Source organism: Ixodes scapularis, unplaced genomic scaffold (assembly GCF_016920785.2).
Source record: "Ixodes scapularis isolate PalLabHiFi unplaced genomic scaffold, ASM1692078v2 PGA_scaffold9__187_contigs__length_104089568, whole genome shotgun sequence".
NCBI classification, from domain to species: domain Eukaryota; kingdom Metazoa; phylum Arthropoda; class Arachnida; order Ixodida; family Ixodidae; genus Ixodes; species Ixodes scapularis.
In genome coordinates this window covers 49,294,440-49,313,899 of record NW_024609884.1, presented here as the reverse complement: position 1 = coordinate 49,313,899, position 19,460 = coordinate 49,294,440, and the positions used below count along the sequence as shown (strand labels likewise).

The window sequence follows — 19,460 nt, the reverse complement described above, 5'->3', positions numbered from 1 at the left end:
TCGGTTTTCTGTTCTTTACATCAGAAGTGTCAGAGGGCAACTTCCACAAATTTTTGACCGAAGTCCGGAAATCATTGCACCCCCCTCCCCTAACATTCACGAAGTTTCAGCTTCTTTTTAAATACACCAGGCGTACATGAGCACAAATGCCACTTTGGAAATGAGCTTTCCTCTTAGGCACGCGGCTAAGGTATTTGTACTTTTTAAAGTATTAATCGCGGCGGGTTATCCCCGTTGAGTGCGCTTCTTACCAAGCACCGCGGAGAAGCCACACCCGCGGACGGGAGCTCCGCGGGTGTTGCTTCCCCACATTGCAACGGTGTTCGGTAAGAAGTGTACTCAACGGGCTAACCTGTCTCATGAAAAAAAGATCACACCAATTAAAAAAATTTCAGGAGGACACTTGAGACAGCTTACGTGTAGGAACGCTAAAGCATACGTATGCGTAGCGTATTCCTACAAGCTGCGCTCCCCGCTATCCTCCGCAGAGACCGGCCGAGCAGCCTCTGCGGAGGGTGGAGAGCGATGGACCCGCCGGTGCCGCGGCGCGCGGGCCCCAGCCGATCCGGCGCGTCGCAGCCATTTAGCTGTCCGGCGGAGGGAATTTCTCTGCCGTTTCTCGCGGTTACGGACAACGCCGGCTCCACTCCATGGGACAATTAATGCTTTCGCATTAAAAAGAAAGTACACTTACCTATACAGCTGGAGGGAATGCGAGAAAAAAAAGCTATCCATGCGCTAAACTTTTGCAGGAGAAACCTTCAACATTGCAAATTTATTGACGAATCGCTGCTTCTTTCGTTTTCTTCGCTATCACAATCGTCTATTTCTTTCGCGTACGAACCAATATATAATATATATTAAAAAAACGCTTTGGTGTTAGCCACTACCTTTGTTTTAGAGAGAACACGAGATGTATTATCACGACAGCCTCCAAACCAGTTTAGGGGGAGCTTGGAAACACACAGGCTCTTAAGTATAGGCATATTAAAACATCGGTGTCCAACAAATGCCGAGATAGCACAAGTCTGAAAGAAACATAAACATCACTTAGCTTGATTCTGAATTACCAAATCGCAAAATCTAATAGCTGTAAATAGACTAGACACCATATACTTTGGTTGAAAGGTTTATCTGGTCACTCACAGATGTTCTCCAAGAGGTTGCTGTATTCTCTGTACATACAATTATTGCTCCAACAGGTTCAGAAATGTCTGAAACAAATGCCACTACAATGATGAACTCCCAAACACAAGACTCATTGGCGCCTCTCAAAAATGAGATTCCATAAATCATGTTAAGTGTAGCATGGTAATCGAGCTCGCTTATAAAATGTAAAAATGCACTTCTGCAACGAACAACTGATCGTCTATATCGAACTCCGTTAGAACATGCGAGCTTAGAAAGCGTACAAATGCCCATCTCATTTATTAAAAAAAAAAAAAATGAGGTTAGGGACATGTAGACAGATAGATGCAGGAGGTCAAGATCAATGTGTGCGTCGTTTGCATCTTGGACATGTAGACAGATAGATGCACAAGGTCGAGATCAGTGTGTGCGTCGTTTGCATCTTTGCAGCCACTCTGTGAGAGCTTTATTGCTAGGTCTCTTTCCTGTCTGACTTTTGTGTGCTACGCCAACAAATATGAATCTTATTGTTAATGAGAGTGCTTGGCCCATGAAAATGTATCCCCACCACTGGAAGGGTGGCCGCTTGCGCCCTCCTACATTACCAGGGGGAAGCTAGCTGGGAAGGACTCTTCGGCTCCCCAGGTGGTGGTGCCAGTGGAGCTCCTGTCGAAAAGCACGTGCGACACAGCTGCGGCTCTGCAAGTTTCGCTGGTTCTCCTTTGTCACCCTCATTCGGCTAGCACGAGGTGGATGGCGCATTTCCGTATGGTTGCGCTAGTTTCGTTTGTATTTTATGTAGCAGGAGAAATATCATATCTCTCTTGAAAACAGATATCAGGTGCGAACTACCCAATATATTGAACTAATACACGCGTCCGACGGAGTTCGTTATAGATGAGTTCGACTTAGATGTAACAGGCGGCTCCAGCTTAAAATTTTGTTTATTCAAAGTCATACTGAATAAACCATTAGAGGCTGGAGAGGCCCCTCCAGGAATAAAATAAAAACACTCTCACGAAGTCACTCTTGCTTAGATATGTCACATCCTTTCCATAATTACTTCGAACACTCTTTCAAAAATGAAGACACATACAATCATTGGCTTTGACGCAATCAGCTGCACTGCAGCTCACCTAAAAGCAAGACTTAAAAAATGGCAGTCAGAACTTCTGTAAGCAGCTGCCAATTAAACACATGAGCTAAAAAGAACAAACAAACAAGGTGTAGGGGCACCAATGAAAACAACACCAAAGACAGAAAAAATGTAGCGGAACACAAGCCCAAATGAGTTTTTGGGCTCCTCGACCTTGCTGAACTGGGTGGGGGAAGGGGACACTTCCCGTCCCTGCAACGTAGCATGAAGCTCACAATGGCACTGCACAGTATGAGCCTGGTCACGGCTAGTTGCACTACTGTCCAGATATCACTTGAAGGAGCTTGTTCCTGCAGTTGAGGATAATGCAAAATGTCCAACAGTCCCCGTGATGAACAACTATCCGCTGGGGAGGTACCTGTGCAGCAATGTCAAAAAAGCAACACAGAAAAGCAGGACTCGCTGCTCAATCAACTGGAAGTGGGAGCGGCCAGCACTGAAGACTGGGCAGTAGGGGCACTGGTAGGAACCACACACATGACATATGCTCAGAGCATACAGGTTGTACAGCTCAAACATGGTTTCATTGAAGCGCTCTGCAACAAAAACCAAAAGAAAAAAAAGGTCATCAAGATTTCAACCTAGAATTAGTAATCCCATTTGAATAAAAGTGGCTACATCGCGTACACCACAAATGATGAAGGATGTGATTTATCAGACGAGTACCCAAGCTCAAAATTCCATGATTGAAAATGAAAGGAACTCCGACATACCAAACCTCTATCCACATTATATATGTTTACACTGGGTGTTTCAGCGATGACTTGCAAAAATCCGCAAAAAGAGGGTGGTCAAGATAAAAAGAAAACCTTTACAGGGACAAACTGCCAACCGCAATGGACGTCGTGGATTGCGAAAAAAAAAGCAAAAAAACACACCTCAAATTAAGGAAATAATTCACTAATGAACCTGTAAAAATATCTTTCTAAAATGAGTTCATTTAGTGGTTATCGATAATGCTCATGAAGTTTCTAATTATAACCATGTTTATTTTCACTAGGCCTGTCCATGTTTTTTGTGTCTTTTTTTTTTTCTACATGACTTTTTGTAGTTTTTAGTACCTGTCTAATCCCAACATACCTGGTGCATAGTAGTCATACACTCTAATAGAGATGAACCTCGTCATGTTGGCAACAGGATACCATCGCTGCGCCGTGAAATTGACACAAATGGGTGAAGTGTCCAGCTGGAAAAAAAATAAAAACATTATTGTAGTACATAATAACAAAGTCGGCATTGCAAATGTCAGTGAAGTGGGTGCAGATACATACATAGTCGAAGTAGATCTCGACTTTCTTCTCCTGGTAGCGGGCCTCTCGAAGGTTGCGCACATTGCTGGACTGAACATATGCATCAAGAGTCTGCTGCTGAATATAGTAGCCTGATGGCAGATTCACTTCAAGGACTGCCATGCCACTTCTGGGGCTCTCTTCTGTACGAATCCAGCTTGAAAAGACAGAAAAAAAAACAGTGAACAAGCAAATGAGACATCAGCACTCCGAGAAAAAAAAAAGAATTAGATAACTCGCAACCATTTGCACTTCATTACATTTAGAAAAAAACACTTTCCAAAGTGTGTACTGCATCTCTTAATATATATATATATATATATATATATATATATATATATATATATATATATATATATATATATATATATATATATATTGCAGCAGAAATTACATTTATTACACCAAAAAAGATTTTGTATGATTGTCAGTTCAAGCTATGTGGAAAAAAGCACAGAGACAGCGTTGTCTAGTAACTGGTAATTTCTACTTTGCCATAAACCTATTCCAGGACAAAAAAGCAATTAATGCGACGAAATGGTTAGCTACGCTACTACGCACAAATACCCATCTAGATGAAAACAATAATGTTAGCCTTAAAATTCACACTATGCTCTGTTGCATGTTAAAGGGACCACGAAATGATTTCGCAGCTTTTTCCAAATGAAGACCCCAATTAATCTTCAATGTTCATTGAACCCTGAGCAGGAATTCATTTTTGTTTTATTGCCTCCAGTTTTCCACCAAAAAAAGATGAAAACTCACGTCTGCTTTCCTCCTTGATTAGACCGAACTCGGCCACCAACATGTGAAATAACGTGGCCCTGACGTAAAATATGCCTTTCTGCCGAAAACGGAAGTTCTCCTAGCCGAGCGAGAGAGCTGTGTCAGTCAAACGTCGTGTTGCGTCAAAACGACCTCACTTTCTGAGGTTTTCATGAACGCCAATTGCTTCGTAGAACTTGGTCTGCGATGCTTGAGCGACCAACGCCATAGATATGGCTTTGGTCGCAGCTGAGTGAAGTGCAACTTAATTCAAATGTTTCAATATAGTGAAAGTATGGGCTGTGTTTCGTACGCCGGGACACCCACGCAGCAAAACGAGAACTCACCCAGCGAAGGCTGTAGCAGTTCGGCGCCAAAACCGGCCGAGGAGGAGTGGCGATTACTCAGTACAGAATGGCAGGTTCACATTTCGGCTGTGAACACTAAACGCTAGAAACAAAGTAATATAAATTCCTAATAGAATTTCTTGTGGAGGAAGCTTTCATTCTTTCGTTGACGCTGCGACTTATGAAACCGGATATTGAACTCTGTCATTTCCGTCGAGGGTATTCATCTACAACCTACAACTAGTATCCAATACGGAAACTAAATTCGACTGATGTACAGTGTAGACTGCAAATAATGTGTCACGGAAGTCGCAAAAATCCGCACCATAAGCGGTACTGCGCTATAACCAAAACACCAATTTTTCAGGTCAAAATACATGCCATGAGGCAACTTACCTTTGTAAAACAATTTATTTTATGTTAGATAAAAAATAATGCTCAGTCTGAGGGAAGTTCTTATTTCACTAGACTAGTACGTTCCTTTCTCAAGCGTGTCACACATTTTGAAAGAAATTACAGTCTAAGCTCATTACAACAGACCTGGTTACAACAGACATTTGGATATAACATACCGATTTGCGAAATTCGGTTGGTTTTCCTCAATGTACCAGTGACTCGACTTCATATCTGCATACAACATACTCCTTTAACAACAGACCGAAATCTTGGTCAAAATCAAGGTCTCTTATAACGAGCTTAGACTGTAGTGATTTTTGCCTGGCACTGCCTTTTAACGGCGTTGCGAACGACCTGGTTTCCGATAAATAAGACATTTGAACACCTCATCACTGAAGGAGTTCTGCTCACAGTGAACCTTCAGTTTCGATAAGAATTCCTGTGCGTCATCTTTACTCGAAACTTCCAGCGTGCTCTCTTCGTCGTCGTCCGACTCATCTTTGGGTGGACTCGATCCAGAATTTCACACTGCTGCAACAATAGCTTCATCGGTGGTTGCTTCCTCACGGATAACAGAGTACAGATTCATTGTCATCCTCATCTACATAGTTTTGAAACGTGTCGTTTGCAGGAACAAAGTGGTTTTCCACAAGGTCGGACCCCACGTAGTCCGCGCCGATCGCCTCGTCAATCGCATCACTACGCCGATCGGCATCCTCCGAATTCCCGGCATCGTGCACAAACCCTGCGTTGCGAAAACACTTCTGGATGATTGTGGCTTTTACATGCCACCATGACGCGGTGATCATGCCGATGGCGCCCCTCAAGTCTACCTTGATCGGTTCCTCCCGTTGCAATTTCAAGACGACTCTTTCCCACATGCGCTTTTTGTAGAGCGCCTTAAGCGATGACACCCTGATTGAGAGGCTGGCTTTTAGCAGTGGTGATTGCCGGCATAAACTTCAAACTGACTGCACTTAATTGGGGCTGCAGATTGTGAGCGCTGCAGCTGTCCAGGATAAGAACGATGTGCCGTTTTTCCACGACCATGGCCTCATCGAAACTTTTCAGCCAACTAGCAAAGAACTGCTGGGTCATCCAGGCCTTTCCATTTGCTGTGTACACCACACGCAGACATTCTCGCTTCTTGAAGCAATGGGGTTGTTTTGATTTCCCGATGACAAACAAGCGCCGCTTGTCGGAGCCGTCCATGTTTACACCAAACAAAACCGTGACACTTTCCTTTGAGACTTTGCGGCTGGAACAGAGTTCACCTCTCATTGCGAGAGTCCATCGGGAAGCATGTTCTAGCACAGACCAGCTTCATCGGCATCATAGATATCTTTGTCTGTGTACGCGGAAAGAATCGTTTCGAGATGAATGTGAAACCACGCCTGGATGCTGGCGTCGTCGACTTCCCCACTTTCGCCCGAGATGACTTTGCAGCTAATCCCGTAGTGGTCTTTAAACCGCTGGATCCATCCGTTGATGGGGTTGAAGCCTTCGTGTTCTAACAAATGTCCAAAGGACCTAGCCTTCGCTTGTAGCATCGGGCCACTCACTGGGACGTTCTTGGCTCGCACTTCGTGAAACCACCTAAATAAGGCTTCGTCGACGTCCTGATGCTTTGACGTATGAATCCTCTTTCTTGAGAGCGACGCAGAATGTTGCTGTAGCTGCTTCCAGACATTAGAAACCGTTGTGTCAGCGACGTTGTCCTTGGCCGCGACGGAAGCTTTTTTCATGCCACTTTCAACATCTTTGACAATGCTCTGTTTAGTTTCGAGAGACAAGGCTTGTCGTTTCTTGGCCACCTTGGGTTAGGGAGACAGGGACAGAGCGGCGATGGACGATCGATTTCTGCACAATATGCTTGACAAGGTCCACACGCGGTCCAAACAGATGTGGAGCAAGCTATCAAGCTGCAAGAAGCGAAACTAGGAACTATCCAGCTATCCAGCCTTCGTTTTGCGCGCGGTGTAAAAAATGAGGTTGTCTTTGCGTCACTCGAGCGAGGGGTTGAGATCGAAAGGGCAAAAGGCTCGGGAGGCTCGTTGGGGCTTTTGGAGTTGAGCGTGTGTGTGCGTGTGTTGCACCTCACTGTGTTGTAACCCGCTGCATCGTCATTTGTTTCTCGCCTCTCTCTTTGCTTCTCCTCGCTTGTTCCACTTAACCTCCTTGCCATCCTTGCCCCTGCGAGTGCCGCTTGTGCCGTTATCTGGTGTTGCACAGGGAATCGTGCTTGCTGCGCCGGTCGGTCGGCAGGCTGTTCCAGAAACCGCACTATATATCTGGTATTTCTCTTCGCGCGCCTGCATTTTAAGCGGTACGTAATTACATAGAGTTGTATGGGAGGCGGACCGGTAGTTGAAAAAAGCCGCACTATATCCAGTCCTTCACTATAAGTGGTTACGTTATAAGTGATCTATACTGTATTTGAAAAAAATGGGTAAAAAGACTCCAACATTGTGGATGTTGCAGTTACCTTGCTAGGTGGTGCAAGCTAACGCCCATTACAGAAAGTTTCTCCACAACTCATTTATTAATCCATTTATTCATGCACTAAGCTTCATTGCGAGCATTCGAGAAAGAGAGTGTAAGATATAGTCCACTGTTATTTGCCAGAATTTAATGCAAAAAATTAGGATCTAGACTTCCTATCTCGCATGCTATTTTCTTTCGATCCCATAAACAATATGCGGTCAGTAAAATTCTGCATAAATCGTTGCATGGTCCATTAAAAAAAAGTAGGTCAAGTTCCTCCCACTAAACTTTCTACCCTTTCCGCTTAGCAGAGCGAGCACCAGAGAAGAGGTGAGTCCCTCCTCGCCTCGTTTTGTCTCCTCTCGGGCGTTCACTCTGCTAAGTGCAAAGGGCGGAGGGCTTCGTGGGGGGAGCTTATCCTGCTTTGCTTAACCTGCAACAGGGCATAGGTAATTTCTAAGATGCTTAATTGATAAGACAGATACAGCTGTCTAAACTCTGACGAGGCGTACCAACCTTTGGCACGATCGGAAGGCGACGTGAGAGCTGTTCCTCCCGTAAGAATTCTGCCGAATATTGAGCGCAAATGCAGGCACTGGGGGTTGCGTCACCAGATGCCTCCAAGTGTCAACGTTGTATTCCACATGGAGCTGAACAATGGCCAGGCCAGACCCTTGTGCCCTCACGATTATGACCCCCCAAGCATTGGGGATCTGCAACAGTCGCATGTAGAAAAAAAGTTGTAACTCTCAGAAGTAGAACACCATCTGGGAACATCACAGTGGCAGAGATTGCCACAAGCTATGGGAGATTCTCTCAATGGAAGCTATTTATCACCTCATGCTTCAAATGAAAAGAATATAGAAAACCCAGTTTTAAACAAGGAACACACAAGAGCATAAAAGGAACCAACTCACAGAGAGTGTTTGCAGCTTGGACAGATTGTCCCTGCCGATGTGCAATTGCCTGGTGAAGCCCGGAGTGGAGGGGGCCTCAACAGTAACCGTAATATCCGTCACATCCCTCGAGCGAGATTGCACCGAAAACTCGGTCAGTGCCTGCATCGCCATCAGGGTGTCCTGCAAAGAATATTGGAAAGTTAGAGGCTTCCAATAAGCATGTAGTATGCACACAGTAAACATTTTCCAAGCTCTACGAGAGAAAGCAGAGATCACGTGACCATCAAAGTCTGGGAAGTCTAAGAAGAATCCAACCTGAGTGGACGCCCAGGCACCGTGCGAGAGCCTCTGTGTGTTGAGCCACTCGACAATCTCTTTCTGCACGACCGCTTGACGAGCCACGTGCACCAGCAGCCCGTAGGATGTGGTCTCCACGTTGGAGGCGTCGTTCGTGAAGGGCAGGCGCGGGTACAGGTAGGGCCGGTTGTTCTCTATGAGGACAGGAGGCGCCGGCAGGTCGCTGCGAGACCAGTACCTCATGCCGCCTGCACGTACCAACGCCACAACATTGGTCATTCACAAGAGTGTCCTTGTCTGCACTTTGAGTACACAACGGCACTGCTCACAAATTGATTTCGCTCATACCACCATCACCATAAGATAAGTGAACTTACCTAGAAAAGTCAGAGAAAAAAAGTTTTTTCATCCTTTCCACTAATGCCACTCAACAAACCTTGTGTTAATGCACTGCTTGTGAGCATAGACATTTGTTTAAAATGTCCTTGTGTGTCACAGACACCTTTAGTGATGTGATTGGTAAGAGCCCTTTTGGAGCACCTCTCGGAGCAGCCTAGGGCCTACTTTGAAGCAGCAAAAATAACTTTTGGAGCATAGCACACACTTAATTTTCATTCGTGCCACTGCAAACATTATGATCAGATTCATGCGTAATCATATCCAACTAAAAGACAGAGTATACTTTGCCTTCCCACTTCTATGCAACAATTAGCATCAATTGCGTGGAAGGTTTGATTCCCTCCTATAGCCGGAGATAGTTGGAGACGCTGGAGAGGAGGCATGTCCACCATTTTGCTCTGCTAAAGTTGGAAGTGTGGACGGCTTTATGGGAGAAGCTTGTCCTGCACTCTTAACCTGTCACCGACATTAGCCATTTCATTGTGCATAGAAACACCAGGCACGGCAACGAGCTGCTAATTGGTGAAGGACAGTATGGACAGTGAATGATTATTTTAGGTATGGAATCAAAGGTCACCCAAATAGTAGATTCCACTGAAATATTGTCAGAATAGAAGCATTTTTGAGCACCCAAATTGATATTTCATTCAAGCCCTAAAGGTTGCAATAAAACTGCAATTCTTAATTCAGGTAAAAAGAAAAAGCTTTCGCAATTACATTATAAACCTTAGACATTTTGTATGTCTAATGTCAACATGATACCAAACATCGGCTTGTGAACAATAAATACACATTTTGAGAAATATCCATTCGAAAGCGTTAGGGTTATTCCCAAGCTTCCATCCACTGCTCCAGCTGATCTAGTTGGTGTAACTTACTATACTGGTAATGTCATTGATCAGATGGAACCTATATAAATCTGATAACTAAATAAGAGAATTGATATAAACAAATAACCCTATTGAGCAAGCCATATCGTCTCACAATACAGTATAGACCACTTACAACGTAACCGCTTATAGTGCAGGACCGGGTATAATGCGGCTTTTTTAAACCACCGGTTCGCCTCCAATAGAACTCCATGTAATTACATACCGCTTAAAATGCAGGCGCGCAAAGGGAAATACCGGTTATAATGCGGTTTCTGAAACAGCCCGCCGACCGCGCCAACCGGCGCAGCGAGCACGCTTCTCTGTGTGACAGTAGATAACCAAGATAACGGCGCACGGCACTAGCCCAAGCGGCACTCGCAGGGCAAGAAGGTTGCTCAGAGAAGCGGGGAGAAGCTTCAGTGGCCATAGCGATGGAGGGATGCACGCACGTGTCGTTCACGTGCGTGCGTCCCTCCGCTGCGTTGAAAACCGCAACAACAGACCAATCGCAAGTCGAGGAGAAGTGTTCGCGCGCGTTGCATACCGGTCGCAAGGCGGCTTCTTCTATCCGCAAACATGGCGTCGGTTGTGATCGTCGACGTAGACGGCGTGGTGGAAGCTTATCGTTCCGCGTAAAAGTGCTATCCTTGACTGTGAATTTTCGTCGTGCGTCGCTATGATAGCCCAGCACGTACTAGAAGGGAAGATTCACCTACTCGTGCGGCGATGTCATGGCAGCACTCTCAAGACGGCAGAAACGCCCGTGTCGTCGTGTTTGTTTACTTCAACTACAGTGGTACTTTTTAAGCATTTGTGTTTTCGAACATCGCCCGGATTTCTTATTTGGAGCATTTCATGACTGTGCTCAAGTTGAAGGTATTACTGGCGCGTACCGTATAAAGGATGCGAATTTTCAAGCGTTTTCATTGCCGGAGAAAAGTGATTAGGGTTAGCAATCCTGAACGCTCGCAACGTCCGTCCGCAACCCGCGACGCCGTTAAAAGGCTGTGCCAGGCAAAAGTCGCTCATTTCTTTCAAAATGCGTGACACACTTGAGAGAGAAGTGTACTAGTCTGGTGAAATAAAGACTTTCCTCAAACTAAGCTTTATTTTTCATCTAACATTAAATAAATTGTTTTACAAAGGTAAGTTGTCTCATGGCATGTATTTTGGCCCGAAAAATTGATGTTTTGGTTATAGCGCGGTACCGCTTATAGTGCGGAGTTTCGCGACTCCTGCGACATACGTTATATGCGGTCTACACTGTACTAGGGCGACCACCTTCCCGCTAGCGAAATGCGGGAAACGGGGACGGGGCGGGGGGGGGGGGGGGGGGGGTTGTAAGAGAAGAACAGTATTATATTTTGACTGTGGCAACTGCAAAAATGAGCTTAGCGTACAGTCGGACTGGTGGAAATTCACCATGGTGTCTTTAAACTCAAGACTGGAGCAGGAGGAGGAAACATTTGTTTCTACCTTCTGCCCCAGTCTCAGGTTAAAAAAAGAAAAAAAAAAGCATAACAGAAAAAAACGAACAATTCGAGGAAATTTATCAACACACGCCACGAAATGTGGTTCTGCTAACGCATTTAATATCCTGTCTTGACCGAAAGCATATTATACAGCTGAAAATTGCATTGCGGCAATTAAACTAATAGTTTTCACTCCCAGTGATATATTTCAAGTTCTCATGCCATATATGCTGACCAAAGGGCCTAAGCTGAAAACATAAAATCGACAGCAGCAGAACTCAATGCATCGGAAGGATAGAAGAAGCAGTAAATCTTTTAAGGCTTCTGGTTTCCTGTCGATTCTTATTTTTTCAAACATTTTCCTATGCAAATTAAGAACCTTATGTTGTTATTTTTGACCGTTTTGAGTCGTAGTTTTCTTGCCTTATTTAGTCGTTTTCAATAAAAAAAAAAAGTTTTTTACAGCAATCTTTTTGCATTGACACAGCACGATTTGAAAATAATTTAAATAATTTATTTTTAACTTTTGGTGAGCAATGTTTTTTTGCAATATTTTTCCACCAAGGGAAGGGAGGCACAATGGCGCATGCGCGTCAGTTCTCCTGCAAGAACGACGGTCACTTCCCGCTACGCTTGGATAGAAACTGTTGTACCATCGCGATTCACACATCGTTCACCAGGAATCTCCGCTCTTCCCCGTGCCCCGTTGTTCGTCAGCGCCATGAGTTGCGTAGTGAATTTTACCACAGTGACAAATGCGGGACATTTTGAAGATTTTGATATTTCTTGCGGGACGCGGGACACAAGCCCTCAATGCCGGATAGTCCCGAGAGTCGCGGGACGGGTGGTCACCCTACACATTACCCAAGTGTCCTTGCTAAATCTTGAATCTGAAAAAGATATTGTCAGAGCATCGCTGTCTATCATATAGGTGTTGTAGCAGCTGTGCAAGGGTGATGCCACACCCACCCTTCAGGTTTTGTTTCCTCGATCTTATTCCGTTCACTGCACATCATGATTACCACAAGAAGACAAGTTATTGCCCTTTTAGATTCTACTGTGTTCTCCCCAGCATAGGCCTTTGTGGAGGCTCGTCAATGCCCACTTCAGTAGCTTGGCATCTCGGAGAGGCAAGAGAAGTCAGTAATGGTGGCTCTGATCTGGTATGTGTGTAAAGTGTCTATATGCTAGCCGCAGAAATTTTTACTGCAAGGTAGAGTTATGACATCAACACTTACCAAGCTCCTCCTTTTTTTTTTCTTTTTATATACACGACGCCTGCATATTTCTCCCTTGGGGGATGATTTCCACTTAGCACTACGGTGCGCTGCAGAAAAGCAATACATGCAAAATCGCAAAGCCTACGCCACGGTTGTGACTTCACTGCACAACACTAGTGGACGACGAGAAGCGCACTCAACGAGACTGAATAACACGCCAGAACAGACCATGAAACTTCATCGAGTACTGTCAGTGTTCAATGCAGACATGAAACCGAGTAATATGTTATATAAGGCAATAGTTGAAAGTTCTGAAAGTTCAAACAAGTCTACCGCAACGATCCGGCCGTGTAGCGGAGCTTGTGCAGGGTGTAGCAGTGTAAGCACTTTGGTGCAGTTTGGCACAGCAATCACATCTAGGGGCAGATGCAGGTATTTCCAGAGGGTGAGGGGGGGGAGGGGGTAGCGCATGAGGCATTTGGAAAAACAAGCTTCCCCCTGCCTGCCGCCTGCCCTGCCCCACCCCTCCCCGCCCCCTTCTGATCACGTGACTGCACCTTCTATTAACTTGTAATTCGAGCTTCAGTCCAATAAATTCACGAGCTTACGAGGGTCGCGGGGTACAGTGAAAAGCGTGGAAGCTTAGGCCAGCTAGTGTATCTAGGGGCCCTTACTTGTCTCTCTCAACTTCTCGCTCAGTCGGTTGAATGCGGTCTCCCCTTCCACGCTGTTGACCAGGGTGAGCGCATACGCCACAATGGCCAGTTCGTAAGGGTCCTCCAACTTCTCGATATCGTGCAGCATGCGCTCCAGGTAGCGTGCAGCTGACCTGCGGGCCGTGGCTGCCCTTGAGCCGATTTCCTGAAGTGCAACAATGCCAGGCACACTCGGTGTTACACTTGAGTGCGAACAAGGGAGGCGGGATGCAATTGGGACGGAACTCACTCCTCGGATATCCCTAACTTCGGCCAGTGTGATGAGCACGTGCGCGGTTAGAGACACGTTGCGGAAGCGCACCGGATCATCGGGATTCTCCGACTAGAGGACAAAAAACAGGTCTCAGTTATTCTGACGAATCGAGAAGCACACTTGTCAATCTCTGTAACATACAAAATGAGAATACAGATAGCTACCGAAGCAGACATCTTGCGGTCATAGGCGAAAAAGGATGTTTCGTGAAACGAGCCTTCGGGAGATTGGCGGTCTAGTAGCCACCCTATGGCCTTCTGGATGATGGTGGGATCTATGTACAGAAAGTGCTCCCACTCCTGAAACGTTGCCTTGTGAAACACACGGGCGCAAAAGGATGTTAGCCTGCAAAGACAAATGTTGGTGCACTTGAAACACATGTCATAATTTCCTTACAACATTTGTCAATCTGTCATCTCATGTCAAAACCTAAAATAAAAGGGGGAAAAAGTTTATTATGAAATCCAGCCATTTTGTGTGTTCTCACCATTAATCATGCAGGCAGGAACACACAATAAAGGGGGAAACAGTGTGCTCCTCCAATGTCATGTCATGCTTCAGGAGGCCACCTAGAAATGCTCATACCCACATATAACTTCTATGCTTTAAATGCGGAATACCGAGATGAAATTTTAGGATCTGATCAAATCAAACGCGGCTCTCAAACTAAACAGGAAATATTTCTTTCACCACTGCAGCAAGTCAGATAATTAACTAAAATTTGACAATAAACTTTTTAATTTGTGAAAGCAGCAAATCAAAAAATTAAGTTTTCAATTTGTGAAAGCAGCAAATCGAATTAATTATCTAAGATTTGTCAATTAACTTTTTAATTAGTGAAAATAAACATAGTATGCTTTCAATTAAAAACATAGTATGCTTCCAATTAGAAACATAGTATGCTTCCAATTAGAAACTTGCTGAGTGTCATTGAAAGTGTCAAGTTTAGAGAGATTCGAAGCATGTGGGGGTTCGGAACCGCGGATGATAGTTTTTTTCATCCACATTTTTTCGATCGCCAGTGGAAACTTTAGCTTCAAATTCCTTCTAAAATTGACTGATTCAGTGGTTTTAGATGATGCTCAGCAAGTTTCTAATTAAAACCATATGTTTATTTGCAAAAATTAAAAAGGTTATTAACAAAGTTTAGTTAATTATTCCACTTATCGCGAGGATTAGCCCCTTACGCTATATGGCCGTATAACTCACCCGCACAGGCTGCATCAGTCTACCTTTCACGGTTCTTTTTAAATAAATGTCTGAATTAAATCAAACACCCTGTATATACTTCCACAGAAACCACTACGATTACTGGATGACCATATTTAGTCATATTCTTCCAATGCTTATGATGATTTGACAGGTGACTGACAGGTCAAAATAATTTTTTTTTAATTATCTGAAGCGGCTGAAAACAATGTCTGGACATTACCCTCGAAATTCGAAGCTTGGGAACTCAGTATTCGTGAAGTAAAAAACACAATATCCAAAAGCCGAATCTGAAGTTCCTGCGCCAGTGCAGTACTGTCAAAGTTGTCCTGTAACTCAAGTTTTTCTCCGGCTGGGTCCCAACCGGAAGTGTTGTGTTCGCCAGATCAACCATGCTTCTCCTTGCATGCTGCCTACTCCTGTGAGCAGACAACACTTCACTTTCGAGTTTGAAGTTCTTTTAGGGCCCTTTCAGCAACTGCAAATTCTTTGAAACGGTGCGAGGTCAAAGAAGACGTGCACAGGTTCCCTAAGTGAGTGAGTGACATGAGGGGCCATGTCCTGCTGGTGCTGCGTGAAAGGCTGCCCCGCAGCGGGGGTCGCAATCGAAAGTATGCTGTACAGGTTCCCATAGAATGCGTCAGAGAAGGCGGCCTGGCTAGCCGCCATTCCTGAAGGACTACTGGAGGGTTTTGGATTGAAATCCTTTTTTTTGTTCTCGACACTTTGTCCACAAGGATTATGAGGTGAGGTGAGCGTCTCTAGAACGTTGGGGGTTCAAATGGTACCTCGATTGGAGGTGTGGTGTTCTTCCGACTAACTTCCCGCAGCGGGTCACATCACACAAAGCAAAACATCCAAGGCCAGAGGTAAGTCTACCAAACAGAGAACTTGGCTCGATTCCCCGACTCCCCGATCACCCTCACTGCTACGGGTGTCCGCCGCCGCCATGTTTTCCAAGGAAGGATAGAAAGCGAGGAGGCGAATCATTTCCAGACTCGTGATTTTTTATATTTCAAAAGAATATTTCATAGTGCATGTGCAATTGCGTTAAAAACATGTTTTACAAATGCCGTTATTAAATATTATAGAAATGTAGCTTACAACACTTCTAAATTTCATAATTGATTAAGTAACAAATAAATATTCGGTTAAGTAAGAAATAAAAAGAAGCAAGGAGGTGAGAAGAGAGAAAAGGCCATCAAAAAAATAAAAAGGTTTGTGCACCTGCAAAAAAAATTTTTGTTTCGCATTGTTTTTTGTTTCTAACTTTCATTGTTTTAGACAACAAAGAAAAAAAAAAGAATGATTTTTGGCATGTCAGTGCCCCTTTAATGCACAAGAATGCAACTTTGGCCTCTGAAGTGCAATGAATCAAAGGCAGAAAAAATATAATACCTGCAGATTTATGACAGCCACTGAATTGCTTCAGTATAGGAGAAAACACAGAGAGTAACAGATGAGAGAACAAGAACGACATGAGCATTCCAACCTCCTGCAGTTTTGGTAGCAGACACCCTGGTGTATATATGAAATTCATTGTGATGAAAGCTCAGCCGCTTCATCGAGATGCATGGATACCTAAAAAAAAGTTAAGGCAAAGGTAGAACTCACCAGACACTTGGCTGGCTGTGCCACCGAAACACACTGAAGCTCCCATCGTTGTTTTGGTAACTGAGTTGTCTTTGGTATCCTAAGAATAAATACAATATATTAATGCTTCCCAAGCTGAGTGTAACGTGGGGCAGCCGAAAGCAAACAAAACATATGCCAGGTGCGGGCACCCACCCAAGTTTAGGTACTTGAAGGCCTGCTTCTCGATGGAAACGTCACGCTGGTTAGTGAGCCGCAAGTACAACAACGTGTACAAGTTGGCAGCAAAGCTGAACATGTTCTGTTCCCCACAGTAGAAGGGCTTGGATAAGAGGCTGGTGGCATTGACAGGCATGGTTGGAAAGGCCGGTCCCACCACATCACCTGCACAACAGCAGATCACAGGCATACAACTTTATCAGCTAGCAACTCCAGAACTACAAGCATAAAAAAAGAGCCAGGGAAGCGAGAGGGAGATGCGGACGAGCTGGTTAGGAATCAATCTAAACCCTGAGACAAGGAGAAAGGACAGATATGGAGAACCTAAGTTTAGTGGACCCAAAGGGCAACTACTAGTGTTAAGGAGGCTCAAAGTGAACGTCAGTGTTTTCGTTGCAGCATTTAGTAAAGAAAAAAATTTAGCAGCAAAAAAACATTGGTGCTTTCTTTGAGGCATGCTTACGAACTCAACCACAAGAACTAGCAAAAGCTAGCATAGAAACATGTGACTATTATTTATTTACAAATAAAGCTGTGTCACTATCAGGCATTGTATTGTATGCAATCTCCTTTCCACAGATACAATCAGACCTAAAAGTGGCAGTATACTGCAGCCCTTTTAAAACTTTTCTTAGAGCCATACAAGCAACAATCGGTTGCCACTGCAGGTAATAAAGATGAGACATTCAATTTATACATTAAAACTAATGAGAGCATTGACCAGTGATTCTAAAAGTGGGTTTAGGAACCCACAGGTCCCCTTGAGTATCCATGGGCAAGCATAAAATGTCCTAATCCCTCCGATGATCCCCATCCCTAAGTAAAGCACTTCACTAGTTCAAGCACTAAATGCACTGATGCCTTTGAGCCAAACAGTTTCACCAATGTATTGTGCAAGACAGCTGTGTCTGGAATTCTGCTATGTGCAGAGCTCGTAAACTTGTGAACTGGCTTGCTTTAAAAACGCCAAAGGGCACCCTTAGAACAAGCATGTTGGAGAATCTCTCGAGATCAAATAGTTTAGAGAAACTTTGGTTTTAGAGGTTATTAAGAAGAGTTACAAGATTTGGAAGATGCCAATAGCCATCATAAAAAGTGGGAGGAAGGTATACATACCAACAATTGATAGGGTAGCCTTGTTGCTGCCAAAAATATAAAGCCGGTCCTGCCGAAAAGGCAGAATTGGTGTCTCGGTGATATTTGTGTCGAGGTATTTGATCAAGTAGGCCCCTTGAGTGAGGTCTAGAAGCAGGGAAGTGTGGCGGGCTTGGGGGATGCCGTCAGGCTGCAGACCAAATGAAAATGTCAGAAAAACCTTCTTCAAGGCACACAATCCCTAAGCATACTCCACGATTTCCACTCACCTCTACTAGAATCGAGCGTGTGACCATGTCTTTGGCAATCTGGGTTTTCGACAGGACAGTCACGTTGATTGTGCCAATACGCATGGCTACAATCGGCATGTACACCACTGCTGACTTCCCAGGCTTGATCTGTTATCAATCAATAAATCAAGCAATTCATGTTTATTTTGCTCCCAAACAGCTGGCAGGCCTTAGTCTTTCACCTCATGTGCACACACATGAGTTGAAAGACAAAAAATGAGTACTAGCCAGTAATAATCTGCTCTTGAACACCTCCTCAGAAGTTTTATACCTCCCATAAAATTACCGAACAAGCGCCCACCCAAAATTGGAAGATAATCGCTAAAAAATAGGGGATGGGTGCATGTGAGGTCATCAATTTTACATATATATTCACTAGGCATATTATTTCAGCTGTTTAACATTTCGGGGGTGGGCGCTTAGTGTGGAATGGGCAGATGCACGGTATTCTATGGTAATTAAAAGTAAATATCACATATTAGGGCTGGGCGATTGATTGATTGATTAACCTCTTGATTAATTGAATAAAGCTTTAATCGCCAATAAACCAATAAAAAAGCCTGGGTCTGTCGCTGTATTATTCCGCAGCAGACGTGACGAACGGTGAACTCTGGTGGCGATCACAGTGCTTCCTCATTCCTCAGATAGTGTCAGCCGCGAGAAAAGTAATGCTTCTCCTAGTTAAAACGTCTCTCGAACGTCTGTCTATAGTGCAGCAAGGATGATTGTAAAGGCGCAAGAAACTCCCTTATGTCGAAGAACACCAGAAAAAAAAGTAACAGATTAATAGATTAATTAATCGATTAAAGGGTGTCGATTAATTGGGTTAAAATTTTTAATCGATGCCCAGCCCTACACAATATGTCTCACGATCAACTGGAAGCATGTGTTGAACTTTGCCTTTGGTTAAGCCAACATAATAGGTTGTGACAAAAAATGCTTCTTGAGTAATACTGCAAGTATGTTTATGCCTGTTGCAGTGCACGTAGAAGTGCAATCAAGGGGATCAATGACTCATGCAAATTTGATCTTAAAGAGGCGAAACCTTGCACTGCAGAACCCGGGGATTATTACAGACTTTTGATCCTTGACTGTTTCAATCTTGATAAGCATCATACCGGTGTGCGGTTGTGTAATCAATACTGCATGATGCACATGCTAAAAACCTTGGATTAAGAGCTGTACTGCACTGGCTAAATTTTCCATGTATGAGTAGGGTCACCACACTCATTTACAGCTCAAGAAAAAAGCAAGTTTTTGTGCTTCGCTCATATGCTGAGCAAGTAGTTTTTAGATGATTTGGTTCTCATAGAAAGATATGTATACTTTTGTGCTTAAAACAAATGTTTTCATAAAACCAC

General features: G+C 44.2%; 1 protein-coding gene across 2 annotated transcripts in view; it reads right to left on the bottom strand.

Moving 5' to 3' along the window:
- Positions 1–1,113: 1,113 nt before the first annotated feature.
- LOC8030719 (CD109 antigen) overlaps positions 1,114–19,460 on the bottom strand; it is a 190,262-nt gene continuing 171,915 nt past the window's right edge. For both annotated transcript variants that reach the window (XM_042287153.1, XM_040206679.3), the window contains exons 23-35: positions 18,079–18,207; positions 17,831–17,999; positions 16,691–16,879; positions 16,517–16,595; positions 13,858–14,038; positions 13,670–13,762; positions 13,399–13,585; positions 8,780–9,009; positions 8,483–8,644; positions 8,082–8,278; positions 3,556–3,730; positions 3,365–3,470; positions 1,114–2,820 (exon numbers count right to left, since the gene is read on the bottom strand). In XM_042287153.1, the coding sequence (XP_042143087.1) occupies positions 2,624–2,820; positions 3,365–3,470; positions 3,556–3,730; positions 8,082–8,278; positions 8,483–8,644; positions 8,780–9,009; positions 13,399–13,585; positions 13,670–13,762; positions 13,858–14,038; positions 16,517–16,595; positions 16,691–16,879; positions 17,831–17,999; positions 18,079–18,207 (2,094 nt within the window). In that variant the 3' untranslated portion in view covers positions 1,114–2,623. The remainder of the gene's footprint in view (positions 2,821–3,364; positions 3,471–3,555; positions 3,731–8,081; positions 8,279–8,482; positions 8,645–8,779; positions 9,010–13,398; positions 13,586–13,669; positions 13,763–13,857; positions 14,039–16,516; positions 16,596–16,690; positions 16,880–17,830; positions 18,000–18,078; positions 18,208–19,460) is intronic.